Genomic DNA, 22051 nt, shown 5'->3' with positions numbered 1-22051 from the left:
CACATATATGTAAGATTAAAACGACAGCTTCATACATCTTTCATATGAATGGATGAATGCTTGAAAATGTATGTTTCTAATCTAAAAGATCAGAAAGAATCTTGACTTTGGCAGCAGTCTTGGATTTTTTCCCTTATTATAGGACATTGTGTGCTGGGACATATTTGGTGGATGTCGTTGTTGGAAGGTATTACTGGAGAGCAAGAAAGCGTGACTTGTAATGTGTTGAGCAGAATTAACTTGCGTGCCACATGTTAATGTCCTTCCAGACATTTATATATAGAAAACATTGTATATAGTCACCATATATAATATAATGCTGTCTTACATGCACTACCATTGTAAATATCCTGTTGCAAAGAAAATCATGCCAGATTCCAAGTGGAAAAAGGACTACCAAGATAGATGGCAAGGGAGCATGGAGACATGGAATCTATTAATCAAGATCTAATATTAAGGTAACAGCTTACCATGTGTGTGCATTTAGGGAGGATTTCACTTCTTTGAGAACTTTATCAAGGGTTACTTGCTGTTTTTGGAAAATAACAAAACTGATGGCAGTACTAATGGAATTTGAGATCTCACTAAAGTATCTCTGTTTCAGTCTGCTTTGTAGCCTTGACTAGCAAATACTGCTATTTACACATACACATGAAGGTTTTTTTTTTCTTTAACAGAGATGTCATTAGTTTGTACAGAAATGGTTTCCAAATTATTGAGTAGTGATTTCAGACTTCCTCAGTGTGTTTGATGCAACAGATGTGTCTAATATTATGTTATAGAACATAGTACGTCAGATGTTATTGTTGCAGAAAGCACTTCATATTTCCTGAAAAAAAATTGACCTTTTAATTTTTTTTAAAACAAGAGCCTGTTATGTCGCAAAGTTTCCACATGTTTACATGTTAGTCAAGTTTCTGTCAGTATAACAGAATACCTTAGATGATTAATTTACAAAGAAGAAAAGATTCTTTTGACAGACAGTTTTGAAGATTGCCATCTGTGATGGGTTGGCCCTACTGCTTTGGGCTTGGGATGAGCCAGAACATCATGGTGGGAGTACATGGTGGAGCCACTTCATTGTCAGAAAGAAGAAGAGGCTGAGAAGGGGCCAGCTTTCCCCAGTCTCCTTGAAGGGCATGCCCCAGTGACTGCAGAGAGCTCTCACTAGACCCTCTCTCACAAAGGTTCCAGTATTTTCCAGTTCTGCCACCCTGGGGACCAAACCTTTACCTCATGAACCTCAAGTGGACATTCAAGAGCCAAACTAAAGTATCCTGTAGTACTTTCTTTTGTATCACAAAGTTATGTGAAAAAAACCCTCTAGTGGTTTCCTCTCTTGTGTCTTCTTTTGTGATACTGTAAGTAAACCTTGGTTTTTTAGTTCAAGGAACTTTACAATTGGGTTAACTTCTGATTATCTGAGTTAATGGAAGGAGGACCAGTAAGTAGTGCTATAAATAATTCAATAGAAAAGAAAATGTAGAAATAATCTTATTTTGAAACATGTATAGTTTTTGTCTTCTAGAAGTAAATTAACCTTCCTAATTATGTTTTAGGACAGAGTAAAAGTATTATTGCCTCAGACATACAGACGACATGTAGAAATAAAATGATTACTTACTAGTATTTGATTAGCTTCATATTAGGTTCAAAACAAAACAGCTGCTTTTAAAATAAACCCCTGAGGCACCCACCCATACCATTCATAATTGACTCATTCTTTGTTCTTAATCACTTTCTATGTACTAAGAGCTGTCTTTGAATGCTTATCTATATAATCATGAGTAAAAAGAGACATAAAACTTGCCATATGGGGAGAAAGACACAACACAACAATATAGTAAGTAAGCCAGTCCAACTTGGTGTAAGTGTAAGAAGGATCTTCAGTTTTGGAATTGATGCTTGAGAATATGGAGACACAATGTTTCTTAGTGAAATTATAACAACATTCCTAAGGTAATTTACAAAGGTTGAAGATTAGATTGGCTTTATTTTATGACACAGCAATTCAAGCTTTGCATTTTCTCTTTAAACCCTAAATTTTTACTCTTCAGATAGAAGTATTTTATTCCCAGGGGTTAAAAATTTCTTATGCCGTTTAAACTTTTTTCAGTAGTCTTTACTATAAGATTTTGCATAACTAAAAATTTCTCTCATAGCTTCTTCTCTCTTGGTTTTTTCTGCCTTCAAAATTATTAACTGACATTTCCATGGCTAATCTTACATACTTTGTAATTACACTTAAAGCAGTGAGAGTGTGCAGGAATATATATATATCCTATATATATATTTTTTTTGTTGTTGTTGTTGTTGTTGTTGTTGTTGTTGTTGTCTGTATACACAGCTTCAGGTTCCTTCCAGGGCCTTTTTAGGCAAACTCAGGCAGCACAGTGCTACCTGGTATACATCTGCTTTGTAGTCCATCCGGAGTATCTTTTCTATTGTTGTGGTTACTCAGGTTCTTGAAAATTGATGCTTGTTTCTTATTCTAGACCAATAAAATCTTTTTGATTTCCAGTATAGCAACTGTCATTCACCTTGGAGATTATCTGGAAGGGTCCATTTGGATGCTTTGTGAATCGACGCAAAGAAACCGGAAACAGGTTCTGGATAGACATTGGAGAAATTGATGACATGATTTCTCGGTTCCATTTCATGGAATCAAAGCCATTCTGCTTGGAAAGATCAGCTTTGGGTTAGAGTAGTTAGGGGCTGTGCCCACAGAAACTTGTTAGAAATTTGAATATTTTTTGGCATTCTTCTGTCGGACCATAAACTAGTCATTTCTTTAAGGATGATCTCTTACGGACCTATGCCATTTCTAAGGGTCCCCTGGCTATGAACAGTCATCTTGTGATATGAGAACTCATCGTGCTTTATACCCTCTGATAGCAGTATGGACTTTAGATAGGGAGCAATGTGTGCTGGTAGCATGAGCGAGATGGTGCAGCAGGGAACCTAGTGTGACTACCTGCTCTGTTATCTAGAACCTGCCTTGGAAAGACCTTGGCCCTGGGCAGTGGCAGTGGCTAAATCTGCCTGTCTGTACCTGCCTTCTCCCATTTTATTATGGAAAATCCCATGATAATACAAAGTTGAAACATTAAGCAGTATAATAAATATACTGTATTTGCTTTAGCAGATACCTGCATTATTATTCCTCAGCCCATTTTATATTTCAAAGTAAGTTTTGGACACTACTAATTAAATATCACTTCTGAAAATTTAAGTGTATCGTTAGGTAAGCTGCTCAATATTTGTTCAGTTTTTTTGAGATATAATTTACATGCTGTAAAATGCAAGAGTTGTAGGTGAATGGTTGGATTTGTTTTCTGTGGTCTCTTGAGATCAAATCCAGAGCTTTGCAGTGCTAGGCAAGCTCTCTGCCACCTTAGTCCCTGGATGACTTGATAGTTGCAATTTGGCAGCATAAAGCCCTTATAATGATTTAGCACACAGGTATCAATCCAGTACATTTCCTGATACTTTTTCCTATGAAGTCTCTTCCCTTTCTAGAGGCACTGTTCTTCACATTCATAAAAATAAAATGACATAATAAAGAATACACATTTTTTTACATTTGTTTTGAGAATTGGCATGTGGATGGATGTAATTTTATTATTATTTATTATTTATTATTATTATTATTATTTTGGTGGTTGTTTTGAGACAGTGTCTTGCGAATAGGATGGCCTTGAACTTTCTGTGCAACCTATGGTTGCCCAGTAAGGCCTCGAACTCTATCTGTACCAGGGATTGAACTCACGACTGCCTGCTTGCAAGGCAGGTGCTTATGCCACTGAGCTAAATTCCCAGCCCCAAGGCCTCGAACTCTTGAGTGTTCCTTTTTATTACTGAGTACTGTTCTATAAATATATCAGAATTTTGCTCATTCTTCACCAGATACTTTCTTAGTAAATATTTTCTCCAGCTTCTGACTTGCTTATTTATTTTCTTTTGATGTCTTTTGGCAAGCAGAAGTTTGATATTGGGATAAAATAGGATTACCAGTTTTTATCTTTGTACTTATTGCTTTCACTACCCTGTCTTAAAAATATAAAATAAAAATTGTGTGAATAATATAATTTTGTTTCTCAAAAAAGGTATTTGTTTTATTTGGCAAGCTCTCTTCCTACGGTAGGTGCCAGCTGACATCTCTGCTGTGTTTTTGAGTTCTTAATTGAACATATGCATAGTTCAAGTGTGAGTCAGAGATTTGGGTACAGTTGATATGCAAGTTTTGGGGTACCTGTTGTCTTACCTCCCTTCTGATATTTACTCCTCTGTCTTACTTACGTTTTACTCGTTGCTGAGACAAAATACCTGAAGCCCAAAGTTGGGAAAGGAAAGGTTCATTTCTTAGTTTTTGGAGGTTTCAGTCCACACTGAGTTGGCTCCAAGGCAGGCGGGCATGGCCGGGCCACAGTTCATGGTGGCTGCAGACAACAAGCAGGAACTAGCAAAGAGTCATACACATCTTCTTCCTGCCATTACATCACATCCTGGCTCCACCCCTTTGTGGGTGGAGCACTGACATCGTCAATCCAAGCACTAGACAATGAACAAATAACAAATGCACAATTCAAACTCATGAACCCTGGGGACCACAGACATAAACCATGACATTCCACCACTGGTCCCCAGGACTCATGTACATCCTTTATACAAAAGATATTTAGTCCACCTCCAAGAGTTGCCAAAGTCCTAACAGCTTCAGCATTGCTGAAAAGTCCAAGTCCCAAGTCTCCTCCACGATCTATGGCAAACTCTTTAACTGTAACCCCCTGTACAAATGAAACAAGATTAAACGTTTCTGGAATGCAAAGGCACAAGATAAACATTACCATTCCAAAAGTTACAAACAGGGCAATAGAAAGCATTGGAAACAAAGCAAGTCCAACATCCAGCAGAACAAACATTAAGTCCTAGAGTTCCATGCTCATCTGAAGCAATCTGGTTGCAAGCTCCAAAAGGCTTGGGTGATTCTACCCCCACGGCACTTCTGGCAATTTCAACTCCCACAGCTTTTCTCTTAAATCCTCTCTGCTCATTTTTTGCAGCTTTCCTTGGGTCATCCACGTTCCTGGATTTTCCAAGCTTCTGGGGTCTGCACTGCACCTTTGGCTTCACCCTTACTTCTTCACAAATTGTCCTCTCAGGAGCACACTGCTTGGTCTCTCAGGCCCTTTGCAATCGAAGTGGAAGCTGTCTTACCCTCAGAATTTGTGCATTTTCCTTGCACCTAAAATCAGCACCATGTGGATGTCACCAAGGTTTGCTGCTAGCTGGAGCAGTAGCCAGGCTTTTCTCTCCTGGCTGTAGACGTCAGTTGCCTGGATCGCAGTGCTCTGTTTATCTTATTGTGAGGAAAAGTTTCTCTACGTTGCCACCATTCTGGAACCTCATATGGCCTCTGTTGCCATTCTGGAGCATGGCACTCTGCAGCTTTCTCCTCTGAGCAAATTCTTTTTACCTTTGCAGTGAGGCTGCACAGGGTGGGATCTGTTTCCTGGGATGTCCTGGGGCCATCTTTCTTATCTCTCTGTTTCTCCTCAGCAGTCAAAATCTCAACTCTGTCTTTACTATCCACAGCCTTCCTGGAATTTTCCTTCTGGCCAAACTCATAGTATTGCAAATTATCCTGCTGGGCTCTTTGCTCTTGATTTGAAAGATAAAGCTGGCTAAAAACCCCCAACAATAGCCATGCCACAGCCTCAATGTTTGATTGCTTTTTAATTTCTTTTTCAAGATTAACCAGTCCATTGCCCTTTGTCTCAGTCTCAGGCAAAGTCTCTGGGCAGGAACAAAATGCAGCCAAACTTTCTGCCAAGCCATAACACACATCATGTGGAGTCCAACAACCAATGCAATCCTTCTTCCCAGCAGAAACCTCCCAAGCCTGGTCTTTACCATCAGGCTTTCTATCAGCCTTCTGGTCTCCTGAGCTTTAACCAGAATCTCCTCTACAGAACAGCCTAAGCCGCACCAGCTCTACATATTCAGGTGACATGTCCGAACCTTTCCAAACTCTGCCCACAAGCCATTTCCAAAGCCTCTCGGAAAAACATGGTCAAGTATAGTCACAGCAGACAACCCTACTCCTCGGTACCAAATTCTGTCTTAGTTACTTTTTACTCATTGCTGAGACAAAATACCTGAAGCCCAAAGTTAGGAAAGGAAAGGTTTATTTCTTACAGTTTTTGGAGGTTTCAGTCCACACTGAGTTGGCTCCAAGGCAGGCGGGCATGGCTGGGCCACAGTTTATGGTGGCTGCAAACAACAAACAGGAACCAGCAAAGAGTAATACACATCTTCTTCTTGCCATTACATCACATCCTGGCTCCACCCCTTTGTGGGTGGAGCACTGACCCCATCAATCCAAGCACTAGACAATGAACGAACAACAAATGCAAAGTTCAAACTCTGGTGGGCCACAGACATAAACCATAACACCCTCACTTTTGATTTGCTATGGTTGTGGCAAACTCTTCTTGTCTTTTAAACTTGGAATTTTGCCTTGATTTCTAGTAGTTGTTGGTTTGGTGGGGCATTACTTTCAAGGGATGATCCCACCAAAAATGTTAAACACCTGTTTCTCTCCTGAAGAAGGTTTCCTTCATATTATGGCCATCTGTCTGTTACTCACTGTGCATATTATAATTCTGACTCAAAAGCAGGTTTTACTTATTTTTGGATGCTGAGATAGTAAATCCATGATTATATCAGGAATCAGCATCCTTTTTCTGTGAAGCATCAGGCATAGTAAATATTTGGGCTGTACTTGTTGGTCACAGGCCTTTGTTTCAGTATTGATCTTTGTTGCTGTGCTGATCTTGTAACAGGCATTAAGCCTGAGTTAGCTCAGAAAGTATAATTCTCTGATCTTTGTCTTATATGTGCTGTGAGAATTTGGATCAGTGGCTTTATTATTTCTGCCTGAATAGGTTGGGAAGCCAAATGTTCTAGGTCAGTGTGTATATTTTAGATGGAACAAAAGAGAAAAGATAGTGTTATGGTACATACATTTCAGGAAAGAAGTTGCTTTCACTCATGTATCAGATATTAAATGCCTACTGTGCTTCAGGCACTGAGCATCCAGATAGGTGGTGAATTAGATAGGGGATACCTGCCTCATGAAATTTTCATTTGAAGATTGTGAGACAAAGAAAGTGAAAATAAAGGATATATTGTATTTGGGATTTGGTGTGGGGAGTGTTGCCATTTTGAATGGAGAACAGTGTGGTTGAAGGCAGTGATGGTACAAGTTGCCTTTGGAGATTTAGTCAGGGGTCAGGTTCTGTTGGATGTTAACTGGCCATGGTGAAAAAGCATGTACTTAGTAAGAAAGCCATGACATTCCTCAAGTAGGTTATGCTTAAAACTAGAAACAAAAGCAACTTGATGCAGTGGCACATGCCTGCATTCCCAGCTACATGGGAGAATGAAGTAGGTGGGAGGTTTGCAAAGTTGAAGCAAAACCCAGGCAATTTAGTGAGACTCTTAAAATAAATAAATAGAGAGGACTGGAGATGTAGCTCAGTGGTAGAGCACCCTAGTACTACAAAACAGGCATGAATAATAATAATCACATCATCTAAGGTAAAATAAACTGAATTTGATCACTCATAAATCTGATACATGTGTCCATATATGTGACTAATTCAAAGTGTTTTGTGTTTGTGCTGTGTGTATGCAGTCTGAGTGTTCCTGTTTTTAGTTACTCCATTGTCTGTTTCGTAGTTGCGGTGGCACATTTTGTAAAACCACATGTAAGGTGGAATAAATCAGTCTTTACAAAGATGTATGTAAAAGCAGAACTGTCAGTTTCTTCTGCATGAGGCATGTGAATAATGCTTTTTGCTTTTTTTAGGCAAACATCTTTCAATTTATATATTCTTTAAGATACTCTTGTCACTGAGAAATACCTATAGCTAGTGGTCTAGAAATAGCGTAGCCATGCCAGTGTAAGCAGGTTGGGTATAGGAGCTGTTAATAATGCACTTATTTTTTAGAATTTGGCTTCAGTCACAGTACATGTTTGAAATATTTCTCTGATTGTGAACTTTTTTTTCCTTGTTCCTGTATGTTGGTGATAGAAAGGCTGTGGGTATAATTTCATGGTAGAGGGCATGCTGGGGTCCAGGGTTTGAACCCCAGTATTATCCCCCTTCACCCTGCCACAAAATAACATTGGCAGTACTATTTTTTATAGATTCATGGCAACCAGCTAGAGATCTTCTAATAATATTTCATGTTTTCTAATATTTATTTCTGTTCGCTTTTTCATTTCCAAAAAGTGGGTATTAATTATTCATGAGATTTTTCAAGTCTTAATTGTCCTGTTATTTGTTCTTGTGCTTTATAGTCAATATTACTTAGTTACATCTTATATATATATAAGGAGACAGAACTCCTACGTCTCTAAGTAGAGAAAGGACAGAAAGCTGAAATTTAATTGAATGTAAATGGATTGGCTTAATGAAAAAGGGAGTCCTTCATTCCAGAGCATTTTTCTTTCCTGTCCTTATTCTTACATGTTTATATGTAGAAGTTCTAAGCAAAGCCATATGACATTTATTCTCTTTAACCTTTTTATGAAAATAAGGACCTGTCTGAATAATATGTGTTTATTTCAACAAGTTAACAGTCTTTCTTTCTGTCCTTGATTTACAAATATATTCTCATCTATTTCTCAAGCTTGATGAAATACTTTATTTTATATATAAAAGTAATTGGGAATTAATATGAATGCTTACTATTTTTGGTTTGCATAATTCAGTTTGATCAGTTGCCTGCCCTGCATATATTTATTATGATTTGCTTTTACTGCTTCTCTTCTTTTACCTTTTTCTGACTCTAGTTAGCATCTGTGCATTCATGTCCATACAAATGGACTCTTGGCTTCTGGTTTGGAATTAGTTGGTGGGGAACATTGTCAGTAGACAAAGGAAGAAAAAAGAGAATTTAGGGTATTTACTTTCTTGACTTCTTCCCTGAGATATTTCTGTAAACTTCCTTTAATGTTCCAGCTCGATCAGGTTTATTTTATTGTTATTATTTTAATGTTATAGTGAAATCCCTCAAACCCCTAGCCCCTCATCCTCCCTTTCACTGCCAGTGAGTGGCAATGAATCCTGCTGTTACTAATCCTGGAAGACTATACTCTCATTTATGGATTTTCTTTGTAACAAAATTTTGTATGAAACTCTTCAAATTAACTCAAATTGAGTGTGCCATCTATTTCCTAAAGTAACCCTGAACACATCTACAGTACTTTAGAAACATTTAAATTCTGTCATTGACTATTGTGATTGGCTAAGATGGTTTAGCACTAGAATAAGGAAAAAATTACTCTGATGATTTCATGAATTTATTCTTTCAGCTGATGTAATTCTATTTTAAATTCACCCATAAGAATTTCACCTACAGTGTTACCAACCTGGTTATTTATTGATTTTAGCATTACAGAGAATTGAGAAGTACTAAATGCAAACGTAAGATTCTAATATGAGGCCCCTTGCAGTGAGAAGTGCAGAGTGCTGTGGTGGAAAGAGTGGTTCTGTCAGGACCACGTTGATTCTGTCTGCAGCAGGGAGACCCGGCTTCCTGTGTTCTTAGGAGACCTCCCCTTTCAGACTCTTGCTTATCCCACTGCATCATAACCCACCCCTACAGACCTCTTAAGAGATCAAGCCCCAGAACCGTATAACTCATACTATTTAAAGCTTGTTATGTATGCCTATTTCAGGTCAAAACATGTTTAAACTCACTTAACCTGCCAGCGTCCCTATGAAGTAAGCTCTGGTACTACTTGTGTTTTGCATTTCAAGATATGTCAGATAGTGAACAGAATTGGAAGTCAAACTCAGGTGGTCTGATTCCCTAGACTAGACAGCCAACAGCCCCAACCACACTGTGCTATAATTAGAACTGATTATCCTTTCCTCCTAAAGAAGTCATCAAAACTAATCCCATTAGTGTTCAGCCTGTGCAGATGATGGCGTGTGTGGGGGTCATTATTGTTCCCTAGTGTTTTTAGTCTCTGACCCCTTATATTCCTTGTGTCAACACATTTTATCACCTACTCTCTTGATGGAGTCAAGCCAGTTAGTCCTTCTCATTTTAGATTTTAACACTTTACATGATATCTTCCCCCCCACTGATCATTTCTTGACAATCCTGACTTCCATGAGGATCATTCGTATAACCTCCTGAATCTTTGACTTAAACACTAATGATTCTTCACTCCTTTTTAGACCTTTTGTAGATAACTACGTCACCTCTCAGATTTCAGCTATCCTGTTTTCTGACTTATCATTCCTCTTCCTAGCTCATTTACTCCAAAACCCAATTCCAGTGATTTTGGGATAATCAAGTCCTCCATTCTGCTAACTTTCTTTGTCTTCAGTTTTCTTAGTCTAGCTTAAATTTCATGGTCTGTTACTATATCATGCCCTTTCAACCCTGTTGTATTCTGCTTGATTAAAACCACCATTCTACCTATTTTGTGCCTTAACAGCCACATGAGGCTGTTTCACAGTAAATATTAATGATCACAAGTCCTTACTGCTATCTGTGCATTCCTTAGTCTCTTCATTTCCTCCACTCAAAACTTTAAAAAAATCACCTTTTCAGTTGATGTTGTTTGTTTTACTGAAACAAAACGCAGAAAAGAGATTTTTACCTCTCCTGCAAATCTGCAAACTTAAAGGAGGACAATATAAGCGAAATCAATTTTTAAGGGGCCAAAATATGATAGTAGGTCCTGGTTGTTCTCTGTGGGTCATGAAACAGGTGCTCTGAAAGGAACCTTTCTCAGTAACAGCTTTACTAGATTTGGGGAATGTCTGTTAAAATTTTTGCTTTCAGCTTACCCATCTATACAGAAATTAGGAAAGATGAAAATTATAGATAGAAAGGAAATTTTTGTCTGCTGACTTAGATACTACTGAAACACTCCTCCCCCCAACCTTTAGCCTGCTTCAGAATTGCCTGGGCATCACCCTAAAATTCTGATTTTCCAGGTCTTGAGTGGCTCCTGATAGTTTGTATTTCCAGTGAGTCCTTAAGTGGCCCTGATGGTGCTGATCCAGGTACCTGGAGAATTGTTTTGAAAGTCACTTCACTGGGGTTCATATTCATACAGTCTGATCTGTTCTGTCCTTTTCCTCATTCTCTCCCTCCCTTTTCCCTACTCTACTTGCCTCCCTCCACCTTCTCCCCCCCGTCCCCCACACTGTTCTTACTGACACATGATGGTATACTTTTTTAAAGGTTTTTTTTTTGTGTGGTTTATTCTATGAGTATGTTATCTCTGGGTGTTTATATTGTGGGTGAATTCTTGGTGTCATTTTTATTTTCTGTATGATATTATTGTTAGGCTTTATTTGCCATGTGTAAATTTTTGAAACAAAATTGGTGAAAGCTTTTGCCTCTTTATTGGGTTGTCTTTTATTTACAATGAAGTTGTAGGAATTTTTTTTTCTTTAATCTAGTTTTAAGTTTTTTAAAGTTCTTGCACATTTTGCAAACAGTTTTTATAGTTGGTGGCTTGCCTTTGTAAGTTATTTTGAAGAACAAACAGTTTAATTTTGATGAAGTCCATTTATCAGTGTTTTTCTAGTTTATAGTTCTTTTTGTGATCTTTGTGTATCTTTGTAACCTTTTACTATGGTTATACTTGAATGGTAAGTTACTTTTGATTCCAGTGTTTGTTCTTTGAGGGTGTTAAAGAGCCCATAAAGTTCCTGCTGATGAAGTTTCCCTATTTTACGGGTAAGAGAACTAAAGTTCATATGGATTACATGACTGTGTTTATGTTATAATGTATGACCATCTCAAGACCAAAAAACTTTAAATCCTCTCAAATTTTGGTTCACTACTTGTCTGAGTGTTCTTGTGTATGATTCTTTTGTTAAAATTGTATTGTATACTGCAATATATTACAATCAACTTCATTCATTTCTGATAATGAATATTCTCATTGAAAGTAGTATTAAAATTATTAAGTAGGCTTGCTGTCTGAAAGAATGATGATTTTCTCTTAAAATCGTAAGTGAAGACGTTGAATTTAACACTTTTTTGGTTTCTTCTTTTGATTCTTTCCAAAGGTTTGTAAACAGATTTGGCTAGGATTATTTGATGATAGATCTTCAGCAATTCCAGACTTCAGGGACCCACAGAAAGTGAAAGAATTTCTACAAGAAAAATATGAAAAAAAAAGATGGTGAGTGAGTAGTTTGTAGAGTAAGCTCCTTAAACCACTCTGATGCAGTGAAGGTAAGGAAGCCAGCCAGGTAGGAAAGAGATAGGTAAGTCTGTAGATTCACATTATCCTTTGGCTTTTTTGAGTTTGTTTTCCAAAAACCTTAATTTCTATTTTTATCTTAACCCATTCATGCATCTATGCCTAGGAGTAGGCTGTTCAATTACCAAGATTCCTACCCTTTCAAAAAGTTAAGGATTTTTCTAATCCTATTAGTCTCTCTAGACATTTTTAGTCCTTTAAAACCTTTCTTAAAGTCTATTTCTTCAGCAAGTGTTCAAGTAGTGTCTTCTGTATAGTAGGCATTGTGCCAGAGTTCAGTCCATAAGATTGCATCTTTCATTGTCTTTCCTTAAAACACAGTATCTTATGTCCCACCCAAGTGTCAGTTTACCCCTGGTTAAGAAGGGAGTTTTGGGGGCTGGGAATTTAGCTCAGCAGCATAAGTACATGCCTTGCAAGCGCGCAGTTGTAAGTTTGATCCCTGGTTTAAAAAAGACGGGGGGTGGAGTTTTTTTACTAACTAAACCTTGCAGATATTATATTTTAAAAAAGAATTCTATACAGATTTACATAAAGCTAGTATGTCCCTTACGGCAGAGCACAGACTAACCCATGGAGGTAGTGCTTAACTGCTGGGGACTTGTTATTTTTACCTCTTGGCACAATGTAAGTACATTTTGTAAAAATTTATTAACTATGAATTTCTTTTGTTTGTTTAATGCGACTGGTAATGGTGTGTTTTCTTTTTAGGAGTTTCAGAAGATTGAGGAGAGAGTCAAGGATAAAGGGAATAGATAGGAGGAAATAAAATGCTACTCAGTTCCTTGAAGAACATTTTAATCCAGGAAATGATCTACTCAGAAGTGTTTTGGTCCTGAGGGACTATTTGCTATAGTTTATGGGGGAGAGGCCTATACTTTCATTCAAGAAGCATATTAGCTCTGACTTCGAGACTCTGCCAAAGTTTTTATTCTTTTTGCTATTTAAAATGTACTAACCTTTCTAAAACAAGATTCATTAGGACTGTGTTGACCTGAACTAGATACACTGAATATAAGTATAGGTAGGTAGAAATAAACCAGAACAATCTTAGTTCAAGAAAGAAGAAATTACTAGAACATGAGTGATAATAAAAAATACAGTGGCAGGAAATTTTGAAGTTTTTCTTGGACTGAACTTGAAAAGGTTTTTTTAAAAAATTATTGTTTTGTTTCTTAATTCTCTAGGCCTTTGATCTTAAAGGCAAGATTGTTTACTTTGCACAGCTCTAACATAGTTTTTGGTTTTCTCAGCATTGTTACTTTGCTTAGAAAATCAATTTGGCTAGAACTTGGTTAGGGTCTTAGATGGGTTGTATAGCTAGGGTCTTAGATGGGTTAACTGTAGCTATGATGAGAAAAGTGGACATAAATAATAAGGGAAATATGAACATGTTAATGGTAGTAAAATTAAAACCATAAATCTCTACCTCTGTATTATAAAAGGAATAAATTATTCATTTAACCTATAATCCAAATAACTGAAAACCATAAATATTTAGTGTTTTTTTTTTTTTTTCTTTAAGAAACATGATAGTAAAAACAAGAACAAGCTTCAAGGAGTGAACTTACATATTTTTATCTTTTGCCTTTGCGCATATGTAACGCAGAATTAGCAATGACTTCTTTTTCTTTTTTTTTAAACATGGTATGAAATGCTATCCTGAAGCATTCTAAGGGAATTTAATAACCAGGTGTGGTGACTTACACTTATACTTCCAGCACTTGGAAAGGCTGAGGTAGGAGGATTGTCTGAGGTTTGAGGCCAGTCCAGGCCATGTAGTAAGTTCAAGGCCACCTTGAACTACGTAGCAAGACCTTATCTCAAAAAGAGGGGGAGAGTACTTCCTGTAAGAAAGTACACTTACAACTGTGCACCTGTGGATCTTCAGTGATGTTGAAATTGTTTGTTTGGCTAGCTGTCAGAATCACTTAGACATGCTTAGTCTCTTTAAATGGAGCCATCAGCTAATACCAGGTTTTATCTTGGATCATACTTGGCAGTGTACAGGAATTTATACCACCAGTGGAATGCCAAGTTATGAGAAAGCAAAATTTCTTGTATTCATTCTCATATTTGTCATTTATTGGGTGGGGAGTTGTTTTGCTTGTAGTTATTATGTGGTTTGGTTGTAGTTAACACTGTGTACAGTTTCAGTGTACCAAGAACCACAGTTGTTAATTGGTTAAACTTCACAGCATCTTTACCTCATTTTATAAAGAAATGGAAGCATAGGGATGTAATAATTTATTCAGGTTTCATCACCTTTGAATTATGCAACTGGGGTTTGAACTCTTGTCTCTGGAATAGTTACTCTTAACCTCTCTTTTCCTACTTTCCTCACCTGTTTGATAACGTGGGATGGGAGGAGGGTAGGAATAAAGTCAGAATTATAAAACTCAAGTAATCCTGCCTCTAGTATCAGCATTGCTGATATTCTTAACTTTCTCTTTCCTTCTTTCACTCCCTCCCATGATTCCTCTATATACATGACTGGGGTAGAACCTGTAAAGACCTGTGAAGCCATATGGCATCTTTCCATGTCAAAGCAGAGTAGCTGTGCAGTAGAATACAGATTTTATTTTGCTTAAGGCAGGATCTCAGAAGGTAGTCCGGTTTGACTCAAACTCATGACTACCCCCTACCCCTTTGCATGTGCTATCATGTCTGGTTCCAGTGTATATAGATTTTTGCATAATCCTTTTAAATCTTTCTCCTAGCAGATGTTTGATTTGCTTCCCAATTTTTAAAATTATACAGATTGCTATGGTAATATTCATGTGCATATACCTGTTACCTGTGTATACTTGCCCAATCCCTAGGGATTAAGTTTTGGGAAGTACTCTCATCTGGGGCACACCATACATTTCAGAGAGAGCAACAGAAAATTTGCACAGTTTACAGACAGATAAAAGATGATAATACCTTAATTTGCATTTTACTACATTATTAAATGTTCATATCTATGCTTTCTTTTATGAATTTCGTTCTTTTTAAAATGAAGTTATTGGGCCAGGGATTTAGCTCAGTTACAGAAGTACCTGCCTGGCAAGCATGAGGACATGAGTTCAATGCCCTGCACCCAAAATAAGTAAATAAATAAATAAATAAAATGAAGTTGTTGACCTTATTCTTGCGTTTATAATAGGCCTCTGTATTTTAGGCTATGAATCATAATATATTCATAATAAATGCTTCTCTTTCTCCAGATGTTATGATTAAGTCTTTGTTTGAATATGGCAATTAAATATAGTCTTAAGCTGTCAATTCTGAGTTTTCAAATAAGGTTGAAATAATTTTGCACAAAATTAGAATTGAGCTAACTTCTATTCTGATTTTTATGTGTTTTAGGTATGTGCCACCAGAACAAGCCAAGGTTGTGGCGTCAGTTCATGCATCTATTTCAGGGTCTTCTGCCAGTAGCACAAGCAGCACACCTGAGGTCAAACCACTAAAGTCTCTTTTAGGAGATTCTGCACCAGCACTGCACTTAAATAAGGGCACACCTAGTCAGGTGAGTAACCTTTAAATCTTTGTAGGAAATGTTTAGGGGAGATTGAGTGCTAGGGTTTGGTAATTCTTTACTAAGACAGGGACATAACCTTGAACAGCAGGGGCATTGTGTCCTAATGGTTTATAATATATTAAAAGAATGTTGGGTAAGTGGAGATAACAATGTATGTACAGTATTTTGTTCTTACGATTGCTTTGATTTCTCTGTAGCTTCATGAGAGTGTACAGGAAGCTTACTAACGCTGTGTCTATCATGTAGACTACAGTCAGTGAAACAGAAATCCGCGGTGACTTTCAGAACAGTGTAGCCTCTGAGGTACTTTAACAGGAAATAGTAATATTTTCCTATATGCCTGACAATGTGGCATATTTATTACTGAAACTTAGTGGCTTTGCATTTTATCTTACTCTGAAGTCTTTTTATAAGTTTGTAGCTAGCCTTTGCTCTACTTCATACAGTTGATGGAGCTATGAAGGATCTTTTTGTGTGGCATTACAACTTCTGTCCTGTACAAGAATGGGTCTAAAGAATAGCACTGTGGATTAAATCCTGCCCTTTTTGTAGTGCATTCTAGGGATCCTGAGTAATTTTTCCCCCCACAAGAGGTATGCATGAAAAAAATGAAGAAGAGTTAAGTCAGTACATATAATTACGTGTAGATGTGTTTAAAGCTTATGGATTAGAGAGCGTTCTATTTAAAGTTCAGTAGGTCTGACTGGAAAATCTTTATAGTTATGTTGTTTATAGTCCCCAGTTGTAGGACGCTCCCAAGGGCAGCAGCAGGAGAAGAAGCAGTTTGACCTTTTGAGTGATCTTGGCTCAGACATCTTTGCTGCTCCAACTCCTCAGTCAACAGCCACAGCCAATTTTGCTAACTTTGCACATTTCAACAGTCATGCAGGTATGTTTTCTCAATAGCTTTAGCCTGAGATGTGTATAAAGCAGCAAGAAACATTCATTCTTTATTAAATTAGGTATCAGTAAACATGTTTAATTGACAATTTATGGTTATCCTTAAATGTCAAAGTGTAATATATAACCATGTATCTGTGGCACTTACTAGTCACAGAAGGGATTGTATGTAGTATTAAGATGTTAACATATGACCTCTTAAGATAAGATGGGAAGGACTTTATATTTTTCTTTTACTGTGGAAAGTGGCAAATGTTCAAAAGAAATGGATAAGTATAACCTTTATGTACTACTATTCACTTGTGGCAAATCTTGTGTCATTTATCATTTCATTCATACTATTTTAGAGCAAAATTTTTTTAAAGAAAAAAATACAGAAAAAAGCAAAAGAAACAACAACAATAACAACAAAACCCCAAAACAATAGCTACATAGGATTTCAAAACAAGATGATAAAAATTTAACAGTGGTCATTATATTGCATATTGTTATTTTCAAGAGTTGCCCAGATTACCAGTTACAGGCAATGAAACAAGAAGTTTGCCCTTAAATATGACATCTGTGAAAAGGACTTTTTTAGGTTAACATCAATCACAGGATTATCACACTGTAAATAGTAGTAACAATTCATTAGTTGGTAGTGAAATTTTCATACCACTCCAGATTGTTTTGTTTATAAATCATGCATATTATATGTATGTTTGTACATACATACTAAGACACACACACACATGTACATTTTGAATTAGGTTTCAAATAAGATGCACACGTTGCAATTATAAACTATCTCTCTTAGGTCTCTCATTCTCTCTTTTTTTTGTTTTTTTTTTTTGGTACCAGGAATCAAACTTACAACCATGACACTTGCCAGGCAGACACTTTACGCCACTGAGCTGAATCCCCAGCTCTCTCAGGTCTCTTAATCTATAAATTTTTTATCTCTTTTCTCCTCTGTAATTTGATAAAGTGAATTATTTTTTCTGTAAGGCTTGTACTAGTTTGAATTTGTTGATTGCACTGCTCTGATTCTGTGTAACAAGATTCTTTTATAAAGTGATAATTGAATTAGAGATCTTATCAGTCACAGGTTTTATATGTACGGGAAGGTGCTAGGAGACTTCCTACTTAGGGTGTGAGGTACAGGATTTTGGACTGTCTCTCAACAGTGTTAATTTTGATGTTCAGTGCCTAAATCTGTTATGCAAAATAATTTAAAATCTCTCCATTATTTGTTTACATTGCATTATACTAGAAACATGTTAAAAGTATAAATGAAGTCTGTTTTGGAGGCCGGTAAGCATTGATATGTACATCGTAGAAAGTGTACTCATCTCTGTTTGCAAATGATTAAATATACCTCAAACCAAATGTAAGACACTAATACAGGAATTGATTTAGTAATTTTATAGTTTTATTTGATAATTTGAGCTTTAACTTTGAATTCTTTAACATGAAAGTGTAAGTTATTGGCTAAAACTGATTTCCATAACTTTAATTGTAGATAAAACTTTAAGAGTATATCTAAGATATGTATAATTTTATGAATATAGCAGAAACCTGCTGTTAGAGTTGATTTATTTGTATTTTATAATTTATTTTGCCTTGTGAGATTACATGGTATTACTTTTTCTTCCTATTTGATGACCTAGCTTATTGAATAGTCATGATATAAAGTATATCTCATACATATACACCCTAAAATGTATTATTTGGGGAGCTTGCCAGTTGTAGCAAAACTGCTCTCCAGCCAGTCACATTTCTTTCTAGCAAGCATTTGGGGTACTTTAATTCTAAATATTAATAAAAACTTTTTCTGAAGACTTGCTTCAGTCATGGTATAGTTTTTATGTGTTTGCTTTTGGAAGGGATACTAGGATGGTGGTTACCTTTTTGCTTTTTTGAAGAGATAATTTTAAAAGACAAACTTGGAGAGCCTCTTTGCTTTTTACCTTTAGGTAGGTAGATGGCTCTCCTGCTGACCAGACAGGAGCCCTAATTCTTGGTTACCACCTCCTAGATTTCAATGCTAGTTAAAAAATTAAGAGAACGAGTGTGAGAGTCAGCATTGAGTATGTTCTGGCTTAATCTCCACTTTTAGGCTTATTGAAATATAAGTTGAAATTACTGATAAGGTAACTACCAAACCCTAGTAAATTTTCAATTTACTTCATGTTCTCTATGCTTGTATGCAGTTTCTGGGTATTCACTTACCAAGGATTATTGTTGCACTCTTCTTTGTAGCCTGGTTAGCTAACCACTGATTAGACCCATTACAACAGCTTCATAGATTAATTTGTACTAGAAACCTTACTCATTCTCTTAATAACCCACTAAAAATGGTCTTTGAACAGTTTTAATAGTCTGTTTCTCGTATAAGGCAGAAGTAGTCGGTTACCTGAGTGGTAAGTAATAGTTTAATAGTCATGTAGATTATTTAAGAATACTGTAGGCCTTTTTAATTTTTTAAAATTGTTTGACTTGTCTTTCAGTTTAATTCTAGGAGAGTAAAGTGTAGTAGGTGCCTTTTGTAGGTTACTAAGTTACTCTGTTTTTCCTTTTAAATGTAGATATTTTGATATTGTTGCCTTAGAGTAATTTTAAGTGTAAAGCAATGTTAGTGTTCAACTTAAAATTTTTCTAGAATTTTTGTGAGCTCTTTCATTTGTAGTTCACAGTGTCATTGGTGACCGAGTTTTCATTCTGAAGTTCTTATAAAATAACATTATGTATGAATCCTTTAATATCAAATGATAATTGTTCAGATACACAGTCTAGTTAACATGGTGTTTTAGGGAAACTGAGGGTTTTTGCAGATAATTTAGTGGAAAGCTGGAAATTTTTACCTTTTGTTATGGACATTCTGGCTACACGTAGTGCATATGAATATGTATTGGTGGTGAGGTCATTATTGTGTTATAAAAAGTAATCTCAGCAACATATAAAGTTAGAAACATAATTGACCTGAAGAATTTAATAACTATTTTTCTTTATGATAACCATTTTATCACAGAACCTGTAAACTGTAAGTTTTGAAATCTCTGTGTCAGTTCCTTTGCAACCTATGTAACACAAATGAGTAATATAATGAGATGTGAAAAATGGTGCTCCTTCTGTACGAGTTGTTCTGATCTGCTGCCACATGGAGACAGGGTTGTAGAATTATTGAATATATTGATTATCTCAAAGAGGAGCAAGATACCTTGTTTGCTTATAAGGAAATTCCATCTTTTCGTATGTTGGGAATTGATGAAAAATGTTAAGGTTTGTAGGTGAAACAATGTGTGTATTTTAAGTGAACTTGCTAAGGATCTTTCAGATTGCATCCTGTAGTTTATCTTTTCGCATGAGTATTTGTTTTAATTGAAGAAAAAATTAAACTGTCGGCAAGTTTCCTGCTCATTAGGTTCACTAGGTGGATTCCTTAAATTCTAAAGTGAAGTGATTACATCATACTCTTAGAAACAAGATTATTTAAGAAACATCTTTATGACTTTGTCATCTTTCTTTAATTTGTATTTCTTTGTGCAGAGTTTGCTTGAATAATCAGGTAGTAATTTTTGTATTATTGAATTTAATAGTGTTTTAATTTGCAAAGTTGTGTTTTCCAAAGCTGGATTCCTCAGCATTTGAACTGATTTTTGAAAATTATAAGTGGATTTGGTACCTAGAGTAAAAATGGATTCAAGTACTACGAAGCCTTGTTGTGTCATATTGAATAGGTATTTGAGGGTGTATTTGGATAACACTTGGAAAATATAAGTATTATAAAAATGAGCTTGCCTAGTCAAAATAGTTTTCATGTTCTCCAACATACAACCACGATGTGCAAAAGCATAACTTGTTTTGCCTTTTGGAGTAATAACTCACTATATTTGATTTGATTGAGTAAAGGGGATGTACCAGGAAACCCACTATTTGAGAATCTCCTATGCTATGTTTTCTATATATTTACAGTTATATACTGTATGCATTACGTGTTTTGGTTTATACCTTATTTTATTTTCTAATTGAACTTTCTTAGCTTACAGTTTCAAAGTCCTTAAAGAATTTACTCCTATTCTCTCAGAAGTTATAGAATGGTAAGGGTGGATTTATAGGTAGAGGGTTAGGGTTAGTGGTAGTGAGAAAACTGGGAAGACTAGAGAAATTGAAGGATTGTTTTCATGCTCTTTAGCTACCTATATTAGGATGGAATTTTCTCTGTTTTTGTTTTGCAACAGGGTCTCACTGTGTAGTTCAGGCTAGCCATGAACTCACTGTGTAGCCCAAACTGGCCTTGAAGTCCTGGTGATCCTCCTGCCTCAGCTTGGGGTTACAAGCGTGCACCACCACATCTGGCTAGGATAGAATTGTGTGATTCTTAACTCAGGTTCCTTTTTATTAGACTACACTTGGTTATTGGTGTTTCCAGTCATACAAAATGGCAACAGTGTTTAAACTTTTTATATATATATTATTTAATCCGCTATACAAAATGGCAACAGTATTTAAACTTACTATATATATATAAAATGTTTAATCCTCTGTGTATATTTCTTTCCAAATACTTTTCAATAAATTCGTTTTTAAAAATTTTTGTTCCCTAAAAATACATTTTCAACCTATAAAGAAGTTGAATGTTTGTCACATTAAGCAAAAAAGAGTAACAAAAGATTTTAGAGTATGTAGAAAATACAAAATTTATGTTATGCAGTAAGCATGCTTTTTTTTTTTTTTTTTTTTGTCTTTTTCCTTTTTATCGGTACCGGGGTCCAACTCACAACTGCCTGCTTTCAAGGCAGGCGCTTATGCGCTGAGCTAAACCCCAAGCCCCTAGTAAGCATGCTTTTAATTTAGGCAGTTTTTATAATGTTTGAGAGGAGGGAAATGTTTGAAAATAAGGTTTTCAAGTGAAGCATGAGACTTGGTATACAGAGTGGCAGCCTTCATTTCAAAGGCAGGGGGCAGGGTCAGGTACCGGTAAAGGGGCAGGGTCTGCTTGAGATGAATCCTCCCTCTCACTATTGTCCCCATTCAGATAAGTACATAGTGGTAATTGTATAAAATGCTTTTTAAGTTTTCCTGATTTTCTTCTTAAAATAGGGTTTAACATATTGATTTGTTGGGTGAAATTTTTGTTCAGTAGTTTTTTTAGTTACATATTCATTGCAAAAGTGTTACAAACTCAGGCAAACATGAAAGAAAATGATAGTGATTTGAAATCCTATTAGGTAAAAAATGAAGATTTTGTTATGTATAAAATATGTTGAGTGTAAGAAAAACTGGCAGGTGAAAGAATAACTAGAATTTTTTTCTTTTTTTTTTTTTTGTTTTTT

At 36.1% G+C, this 22051-nt stretch overlaps 1 protein-coding gene across 8 annotated transcripts in view; it reads left to right on the top strand.

The window, feature by feature from the left end:
- Agfg1 (ArfGAP with FG repeats 1) overlaps nucleotides 1-22051 on the top strand; it is a 57594-nt gene that overhangs the window by 19901 nt on the left and 15642 nt on the right. For all 8 annotated transcript variants that reach the window (XM_003474614.5, XM_013157655.3, XM_003474612.5 and 5 more), the window contains exons 3-5: nucleotides 12114-12229; nucleotides 15662-15824; nucleotides 16572-16725. In XM_003474614.5, the coding sequence (XP_003474662.1) occupies nucleotides 12114-12229; nucleotides 15662-15824; nucleotides 16572-16725 (433 nt within the window). The remainder of the gene's footprint in view (nucleotides 1-12113; nucleotides 12230-15661; nucleotides 15825-16571; nucleotides 16726-22051) is intronic.

The sequence above is a fragment of the Cavia porcellus genome, unplaced genomic scaffold, assembly GCF_034190915.1.
Source record: "Cavia porcellus strain 051 isolate PalLab524CR breed Dunkin Hartley unplaced genomic scaffold, mCavPor4.1 scaffold_26, whole genome shotgun sequence".
Taxonomy (NCBI): Eukaryota; Metazoa; Chordata; class Mammalia; order Rodentia; family Caviidae; genus Cavia; species Cavia porcellus.
The sequence above is the reverse complement of the archived record's forward strand: the minus strand, read 5'-3'. Positions and strand labels throughout refer to the sequence as shown.